This window comes from Chiloscyllium plagiosum, unplaced genomic scaffold (genome assembly GCF_004010195.1).
Source record: "Chiloscyllium plagiosum isolate BGI_BamShark_2017 unplaced genomic scaffold, ASM401019v2 scaf_15225, whole genome shotgun sequence".
Taxonomy (NCBI): domain Eukaryota; kingdom Metazoa; phylum Chordata; class Chondrichthyes; order Orectolobiformes; family Hemiscylliidae; genus Chiloscyllium; species Chiloscyllium plagiosum.
The window spans coordinates 25,009-34,429 of NW_025214940.1; the positions used below are offsets into that span (position 1 = coordinate 25,009).

Sequence of the window (9,421 nt, forward strand, 5' to 3'; positions counted from 1 at the left end):
GGAAACCGGAGCACCCGGAGGAAACCCACACAGACACGGGGAGAATGTGCAAACTCCACACAGTCAGTCACCCGAGGCTGGAATCGAACCTGAGTCCCTGGCGCTGTGAGGCAGCGGTGTTCTTGACGTGTGAGGGAACATGTGTTCGTGACACAACCAGCAAGCTGTCCTTTGACTTGTAAATGCTTCCAATACACCAAGAGCCGGAGAAACTGGTCAGCATTGTGTTAGATTCATGAAGATTCCCTAATCCCAACTGCTGATGTAAAAAGTGACTAAAGCTCCACACCAACATTTGAGAAAATGTGTGATTACTTCCTCCCCCGCCCCCCACCCAATTTACTTGGCAAACCACTTTTAAAGTGACACACTGCAAAATCTCATCCCCCTAGGGATTAGAAATTATCTGTTTGTGAGTTAGTTTTCAAGAAAGGCAGTTGTGTAGTTTGAACATTTTGCGAAAGATCTTTACTCCCTGGCTGTAGTGAGTCTGACTTGCAATAAAACAGCTGCTCCTTCAGGGACTGAGTAAATGTCCGCACTGAGCTGTGCACGACCCTGATATATAACCACCAATATCCACCACCCCTCTCAAAGTCAAACGGTGTGGTGGGGGAATGGGACTGGGAATCATTTCACTCCTTAGTTATCTATCTTTCTCTGGAGTGGATCATTAACGGTGCTGTCTCTGCCTGGGATCAGCTAAAGTGTTGGGAGTTGAGCCTGTGACATTACTGGGTGCGGATTCCACACAGAGATCAAATAGAAGGCATTAGCTTAGTGGGGTGTGCAAGAAAAGTTTATTTTACTGCGTGACATCCATTCATAGTGGAAATGAATTCATAATTTACAACACAAGACAAGGAATGAATCCAGACGTGGGAACAATGCGAGGGAGAAGGGAGAGGAGCTTTGCAGATTTGGTTGAGGATGTCGGTGTTGGTGAACTCTGGTCTCAGGGATCTTGGGTTAACAGGACGTGAAGGTTTTCCAGAAGAAGTTCTTGCAGCCGGCCTTGCGGTCCCGTGGGGAGTTCCACCGACGAACCATCTGCTCCTGCCCGAGGCCACGTCTCTCGAAGCGGGGCAGCGCCGGCCTGTCGCCCCGGAGGAGCTCAGTCAGGAGTTTCAGCACCACAGTCCTGGACAGCTCCTAGCGACACAGGGACACAGCAATCAAGCGGCTTGGCATTCACTATCGTAGCGCCTGGCACGTCCCCCCGCTGGCTGCCCGGCCAGTACAGTGCTTCCACAACCACCCCCCCCCCCCCCCAGCCTCCCGTCACTGTAGGAAATGTGGCACAGTGAGATCCCACAATTAGCCCCTTGCAGAACGACCCGCATCTGTTTGGTTTTGGAGAGATTGGGTGAAAGATAAACAAACATTGGCCTCAGGACACGTGGGAGAACTCTGCCGAGCTCTTCCTCCACCATCGGCTGTTACCAACCTGACAGGGTAGATGGGGGATCCGAAAGAAGATAGATTCCCTCAGCACTGACCCTCCAATACTGTGGCACACCCTCAGCACTGACCCTCCGACAGTGCCCACACCCTCAGCACTGCCCCTCCGACAGTGCGGCACTCCCACAGCACTGACCCTCTGACAGTGCCCAATCCCTCAGCACTGACCCTCCGACAGTACGGTGTTCCCTCAGCACTGACCTTCTGACACTGCCCACTCCCTCAGCACTGACCCTTCAACAGTGCGGTGATCCCTCAGCACTGACCATCTGACAATATGGAATTCCCTGAGCACTGACCCGCTGACAGTGTGGTATTCCCTCAGCAATGACCCTCCAACAGTGCCCACTCCCTCAGCACTGAGCCTCCGACAGTGCGGCACTCCCTCAGCACTGATCCACCCACAGTGTCCACTCCCTCAGCACTGACCCTCCGACAGTGCAGCGCTCCCTCAGCACTGACCCTCCGACAGTGTGGCGCTCCCTCAGCACTGACCCTCCAACAGTGCGGTACTCCCTCAGCACTGACCCTCCATCAGTGCAGCACACCCTCTGCACTGACCCTCCATCAGTGCAGCACACCCTCTGCACTGACCCTCCGATAGTGGCCACTCCCTCAGTGATGACCCTCCAACAGTGCGGCGTTCCCTCAGCACTGACCCTCCAACAGTGCGGCACTCCGTCAGCACTGACCCTCTGACAGTGCGGCACTCCCTCAGTACCGACCCTCTGACAGTACGGCCCTCCCTCAGCACTGACCCTCCAACAGTGCGCCACTCCCTCAGCACTGACCCTCTGACAGTGTGGCCCTCCCTCAGCACTGACCTTCCGACAGTGCCCACTCCCTCAGCACTGACCCTCTGACAGTGCGGCCCTCCCTCAGCATTGACCCTCCGACAGTGTGGCCCTCCCTCAGCACTGACCCTCCAACAGTGCGGCACTCCTTCAGCACTGACCCTCTGACAGTGTGGCCCTCCCTCAGCACTGACCCTCTGACAGTGTGGCCCTCCCTCAGCACTGACCCTCCGACAGTGCCCACTCCCTCAGCACTGACCCTCTGACAGTGCGGCCCTCCTTTAATATTGCACCATGACTGACAGCCTGGAATTTGTGCTGGAAACTTTGAATATATTCCACAACTCCCTAACTCAGAGAGGAGAAACAGAGAGAGCAAGGTCAGGAGAAAAGGACAGAGAGAGGGTGATCGAGGGAGTCACCCACACTGGGATATATGTGTCACATCAGGAATACAGCTATGTGTTCTATCTGGGCTATATCTGTTCTCCTCTTTTCATTTCGATATGAAACCTCTAGCATCTCTCCAATATTCCTCTCATACGACCACATTTCCCATCCCATACGTTTCTTTTTGCCTCCATTTTTGCTTTCAAATTGAGGTTTATCCCTGTTCCCTCAATGAAACGTGTTTTCCCCCACGTTCTTGAAACTTTCACCTACACCCAGCAACCTTTAACCTCCTACTCACTGATTTATTACAACTTCTCTGTACTCTTCAGTAGCTTTTAAAGGGCTGCATTCAAAGTGAATTACTGGGGAACTGAGTGCCACATTCAGGGTGGCTAATTTCACATTTTTAACATTTCAAACTGACTGTATCGCTACTGGTGCTAACCCAGCTCCCTCATACTGTCACTCAGTAAGCCCTCTCCCCCCAGAGCCCTGTCTTACTGACTGTATCTCTCCTGATGTTAATCCCACTCCCTCACACTGTCACTCAGTAAGCCCTCTCCCTCCAGAGCCCCGTCTTACTTTCTGTATCTCTCCTGATGTTAATCCTGCTCCCTCACACTGTCCCTCAGTAAACCCTCTCCCCCCAGAGCCATGTCTTACTGACTGTATCTCTCCTGATGTTAATCCCCCTCCCTCACACTGTCCCTCAGTAAGCTCTCTCCCCTCAGAGCCCTGTCTTACTGACTGTATCTCTCCTGATGTTAATCCCACTCCCTCACATTGTCACTCAGTAAGCCCTCTCCCCCTCAGAGCCCTGTCTTACTGACTGTATCTCTCCTGATGTTAATCCAGCTCCCTCACACTGTCACTCAGTAAGCCGTCTCCCTCCAGAGCCCTGTCTTACTGACTGTATCTCTACTGATATCAATCCAGATCCCTCTCATATTTCACCTCCAGAGCACATGCTAATATAAAATATAAGATGAATAAAACAAGACGTTAGGTTATTTTGAAGAGTTGAACTTTGCGTTTAGTGGAGATAATTCAGAGTGCAGGACGTAAGATTAATCCATACCATTGGGGCACGACGGAGATTTGAATTGGGGAAGGAGAGAGTGAAGTTTTCCTTACCTCTTTCCCCTCAGGGTTCATCTCCTGTAATATGTCGGGCAAACCCTCCCCTCTGGCTGTTCCTGAACTCCTCAGCAGTAGCAGAGCGACGGAGATCAGAGTGAGGAGCAGGCGAGTCTGTGAACTTGACATCTCGAGCAGTGAATTTCTGTGTTTAGATGGAGATGGCAAAGACTTAGAAAACTCTGGCCAGCTCCTACAGACGAGAGATGAGCTTCTCTGTGTCACTCTTCCAGCTAACTGTCATCCCTTCACTTTTATCGGTTTATATACCTCTCACGACAGGCAGTGATAACGTCATCACAAACAAAGCCCCCGCATTTAATTGCCATATGAGTGGTGCTACAATTTCATTGGGCAGTCAAAGCACCAATCAAAGCCTCTTCGCTCAATGGACTGAAATATGTTTCGCTTTTAGTTCCAATTTTTAGCTCGACCAACGCGCATCCCCCGATCTATGACAACCTGAGAGTATTTTTCATTGTCACCTGGAAGTTGAATACAGGCAATTCCAAAGACTTTCCAACACTCACTCCAATAGGCCACTCCAGGTGAGAGCCAGGGGTCACTGGGACAGTGATCAGGAATCCCCCCTAATCCAGGGGTCACTGGGACAGTGATCAGGAATCCCCCCTAATCCAGGGCTCACTGGGACAGTGATCAGGAATCCCCCCTAACCCAGGGCTCACTGGGACAGGGATCAGGACCCCTCCCTAACCCAGGCCTCACTGGGACAGGGATCAGGACCCCTCCCTAACCCAGGCCTCACTGGGACAGTGGTCAGGAACCCTCCCAAACCCAGGACTCACTGGGACAGTAGTCAGGAATCCTCCCTACACCAGGGCTCACTGGGACAGTGATCAGGAACCCTCCCTACCCCAGGGCTCACTGGAACAGTGATCAGGAACCCTCCCTACCCCAGGGCTCACTGGGACAGAGATCAGGAATCCCCCCTAACCCAGGGCTCACTGGGACAGGGATCAGGAACCCTCCTTACCCCAGGGCTCACTGGGACAATGATTAGGAATCCTCCCTCATCCAGGGCTCACTGGGACAGTGATCAGGAATCCCCCCGAACCCAGGGCTCACTGGGACAGTGATCAGGAACCCACCCTAACCCAGGGCTCACTGGGGCAGCGATCAGGAATCCTCCCTAACCCAGGGCTCACTGGGACAGTGATCAGGAATCCTCCCTAACCCAGGGCTCACTGGGACAGTGATCAGGAACCCACCCTAACCCAGGCCTCACTGGGACAGTGATCAGGAATCCTCCCTAACCCAGGTCTCACTGGGACAGTGATCAGGAATCCTCCCGAACCCAGGCCTCACTGGAACAGTGATCAGGAATCCTTCCTAACCCAGGGCTCACTGGGACAGTGATCAGGAACCCTCCCTAACCCAGGGCTCACTGGGACAGGGATCAGGAACCCTCCTTACCCCAGGGCTCACTGGGACAATGATTAGGAATCCTCCCTCATCCAGGGCTCACTGGGACAGTGATCAGGAATCCCCCCCTAACCCAGGGCTCACTGGGACAGTGATCAGGAATCCCCCCCTGACCCAGGGCTCACTGGGACAGTGATCAGGAATCCCCCCCTGACCCAGGGCTCACTGGGACAGTGATCAGGAATCCCCCCCTGACCCAGGGCTCACTGGGACAGTGATCAGGAATCCCCCCCTGACCCAGGGCTCACTGGGACAGTGATCAGGAATCCCCCCCTGACCCAGGGCTCACTGGGACAGTGATCAGGAATCCCCCCCTGACCCAGGGCTCACTGGGACAGTGATCAGGAATCCTCCCTAACCCAGGGCTCACTGGGAGTTCCCCTCTAAATCGGTTAAAACGTCTGACTGACAATATGGATTTATTCAGATCCTCAGTATTCATTCCCTGCAGTGATTTGTCATTAACCATTTGACAATATTCAGCAGGAGTCACTGAAATATCTGGAAATACTGCAGACAGTGAAACCAGGAAAATGTACAAACATCAGCAATCTGCTCCCGTCAATGTAAAACATGCCAACTGAACCCAAGTGTTGTCCAAACTAAGCTCAGCGATCGCCTCTGGAAATATCATTTCATTCATTTCAGTTTTGTTTTCACTGCAAATCTCAACCAGCCTCAGGCAATGACATCTTTGATTTAAAAGGAAAATGATCTCTGTCCGGGAATGGCAAATGCGCATCATTTCAGAAATGGCCTGTACATGAAGTATTTGGTCTGTGTAAATGATTGATCACTGACTTGAGAAACAATTCCCAGAAAAATATGGGAGTGACAGCCTTCATAATCCCAGTCAGTGAAGGACACTTTGAATACAGCATTCCAGTTGATACCCCATTATAATGCAGTGGTCTATTTATACACAGCAAGATCCCACAGTTAGATTAGATTACTTACAGTGTGGAAACAGGCCCTTCGGCCCAACAAGACTACACCTACCCGCTGAAGAGCAACCCACCCAGACCCATTCCCCTACGTTTACCCCTTCACCTAACACGATGGGCAATCGAGCATGGCCAATTCACCTAACCTGCACAGTTTTGGACTGTGGGAGGAAACCTACACAGACACGGGGAGAACGTGCAAACTCCACACAGACAGTTGCCTGAGGCGGGAATTGAACCCGGGACTCTGGTGCTGTGAAGCAGCAGTGCTAACCACTGTGCTGCCGTGTCGGAGACAGATGACGAGTCCTGAGAGTGTAGGGTCTCGCCTGTTCCTCCTGTCATGTTGGAGGTGCAGAAACAAGGAGAGGGTGGTTGGTGCTCCTGCGAGATCTCACTCCTTTGTCAGACCTTCAAAACTGGTTGGGAAGCGATGACCACACTGTCCCCAAAACAAACTCCTTCCCTGTGGCTTTCTTTCAGCCTCTGGCAGCTAACCCTGATTGCGATGGGCCTGTGAGCTGCTTGTCTTGGAAGGGGACCACTGTCCGATCACATCATTATAGTACCTGTGGTTTTCCAAGGACTGGGGTGGTTGAAGCAGCTGCAACAGGCCACACCTTCACCAGGAAGGAGCTGTCTACCTGATTTCCAGCCAGAGTGGAAAAGCAGCCAGCTGTTACACTTCGGGTTTCTACACTCATGGGCTCCACTTCCGTTAATCTGTTCCGGAGCTCCACTCAGGGAATGCATGGGGGAACAGCTAACACTTCGGAAAAAAGAACAAGTTATGGACACAGCACCACCTGGGAATTGGGTGAAGGCAAATCTCAACTAAGGATCCAGAGCACAAGGACACAGATCCTCCTGGGGACTGCAGGGCAGTGAAACAGCTCCACCTGGGGACCGCAGGGCAGTGAAACAGCTCCTCCTGGGGACCACAAGGCAGTGAAACAGCTCCACCTGGGGACTGCAGGGCAGTGAAACAGCACCTCCAGGGGACCACAGGGCAGTGAAACAGCTCCACTTAGGGACCACAAGGCAGTGAAACAGCTCCACCTGGGGACCACAGGGCAGTGAAACAGCTCCACCTGGGGACCGCGGGGCAGTGAAACAGCTCCACCTGGGGACCACAGGGCAGTGAAACAGCTCCTCCTGGGGACCGCGGGGCAGTGAAACAGCTCCACCTGGGGACCACAAGGCAGCGAAACAGCTCCACCTGGGGACCGCAGGGCGGTGAAACAGCTCCACCTAGGGACCGGAAAACAGTGAAACAGCTCCACCTGGGGACCGCAGGGCAGTGAAACAGCTCCACCTGGGGACCACAGGGCAGTGAAACAGCTCCACCTGGGGACCGCAGGGCAGTGAAACAGCTCCACCTGGGGACCACAGGGCAGTGAAACAGCTCCACCTGGGGACCGCGGGGCAGTGAAACAGCTCCACCTGGGGACCACAGGGCAGTGAAACAGCTCCTCCTGGGGACCGCGGGGCAGTGAAACAGCTCCACCTGGGGACCACAAGGCAGCGAAACAGCTCCACCTGGGGACCGCAGGGCGGTGAAACAGCTCCACCTAGGGACCGGAAAACAGTGAAACAGCTCCACCTGGGGACCGCAGGGCAGTGAAACAGCTCCACCTGGGGACCACAGGGCAGTGAAACAGCTCCACCTGGGGACCGCAGGGCAGTGAAACAGCTCCACCTTGGGACCGAAGGGCAGGGAATCAGCTCCACCTGGGGACCACAGGGCAGTGAAACAGCTCCACCTGGGGACCGCAGGGCAGTGAAACAGCTCCATCTAGGGACCGGAAGGCAGTGAAACAGCTCCACCTGGGGACCACAGATCAGTGAAACAGCTCCACCTGGGGACCGCAGGGCAGTGAAACAGCTCCGCCTGGGGACCGCAAGGCAGTGAAACAGCTCCGCCTGGGGACCTCAGGGCAGTGAAACAGCTCCACCTGGGGACTGCAAGGCAGTGAAACAGCTCCACCTGGAGACCGCAGGGTAGTGAAACAGCTCCACCTGGGGACCACAGGGCAGTGAAACAGCTCCACCTGGGGACCGCAAGGCAGTGAAACAGCTCCACCTGAGGACCGCAGGGCAGTGAAACAGCTCCACCTGGGGACCGCAGGGCTGTGAAACAGCTCCACCTGGGGACCGCTGGGCAGTGAAACAGCTCCACCTGGGGACCGCAGGGCAGTGAAACAGCTCCACCTGGGGACCGCCGGGCAGTGAAACAGCTCCACCTGGGGACCAGAGGGCAGGGAAACATCTCCACCTGGGGACCGCAGGGCAGTGAAACAACTCCACCTCGGGACCAAAGGGCAGTGAAACAGCTCCTCCTGGGGACCGCAGTCCAGTGAAACAACTCCACCTGGGGACCACAGGGCAGTGAAACACCTCCACCTGGGGACTGCAGGGCAGTGAAACAGCTCCACCTCGGGACCACAAGGCAGTGAAACAGCTCCACCTGGGGAATGCAAAGCTGTGAAAACGCCTCCACCTGGGGACCACAGGGCAGTGAAACAGCTCCACCTGGGGACCGCGGGGCAGTGAAACAGCCCACAGGGCAGTGAAACAGCTCCACCTGGGGACCGCGGGGCAGTGAAACAGCTCCACCTGGGGAACGCAAAGCTGTGAAACAGCTCCACCTGGGAACCGCAGGGCAGTGAAACAGCTCCATCTGGGGACCTCAAAGCTGTGAAACAGCTCCACCTGGGGACCGCAGGGCAGTGAAACAGCTCCACTGGGGACCACAAGGCAGTGAAACAGCTCCACCTAGGGACCACAGGGCAGAGAAACAGCTCCACCTGGGCACCGCAGGGCAGTGAAACAGCTCCACCTGGGGATCGCAGCGCAGTGAAACAGCAACACCTGGGGACCGCAGGGCAGTGAACCAGCTCCACCTGGGGACCACAGGGCAGTGAAACAGATCCTCCTGGGGCCCGCAGTCCAGTGAAACAGTTCCATCTAGGGACCGGAAGGCAGTGAAACAGCTCCACCTGGGGACCACAAGGCAGCGAAACAGCTCCACCTGGGGATCGCAGGGCAGGGAAACAGCTCCACCTGGGGACCGCGGGGCAGTGAAACAGCTCCACCTGGGGACCGCGGGGCAGTGAAACAGCTCCACCTGGGGACCGCGGGGCTGTGAAACAGCTCCACCTGGGGACCACAGGGCAGTGAAACAGCTCCACCTGGGGACCACAGGGCAGTGAAACAGCTCCCACCTGGGGACCACAGGGCAGTGAAACA

The 9,421-nt window shown here is 55.0% G+C and overlaps 1 protein-coding gene across 1 annotated transcript; it reads right to left on the reverse strand.

The window, feature by feature from the left end:
- Positions 1 to 783: 783 nt before the first annotated feature.
- LOC122548091 (somatostatin-1A-like) lies at positions 784 to 4,027 on the reverse strand. Its single transcript, XM_043686652.1, has 2 exons — positions 3,783 to 4,027; positions 784 to 1,152 (listed from the first exon to the last, which is right to left on the reverse strand). Exons 1-2 carry the CDS (start codon positions 3,912 to 3,914, stop codon positions 970 to 972), a joined length of 315 nt encoding a protein of 104 aa, XP_043542587.1. The 5' UTR covers positions 3,915 to 4,027; the 3' UTR covers positions 784 to 969.
- Positions 4,028 to 9,421: the final 5,394 nt, after the last annotated feature.

Bases quoted from the DNA above. Each gene is read 5' to 3' on its own strand.
- LOC122548091 (XM_043686652.1), bottom strand. From the start codon at position 3,914: ATGTCAAGTTCACAGACTCGCCTGCTCCTCACTCTGATCTCCGTCGCT. The intron at 1,153-3,782 runs GTAAGGAAAACT...CTGTGTCGCTAG, and splicing joins TGAACCCTGAGGGGAAAGAG to GAGCTGTCCAGGACTGTGGT.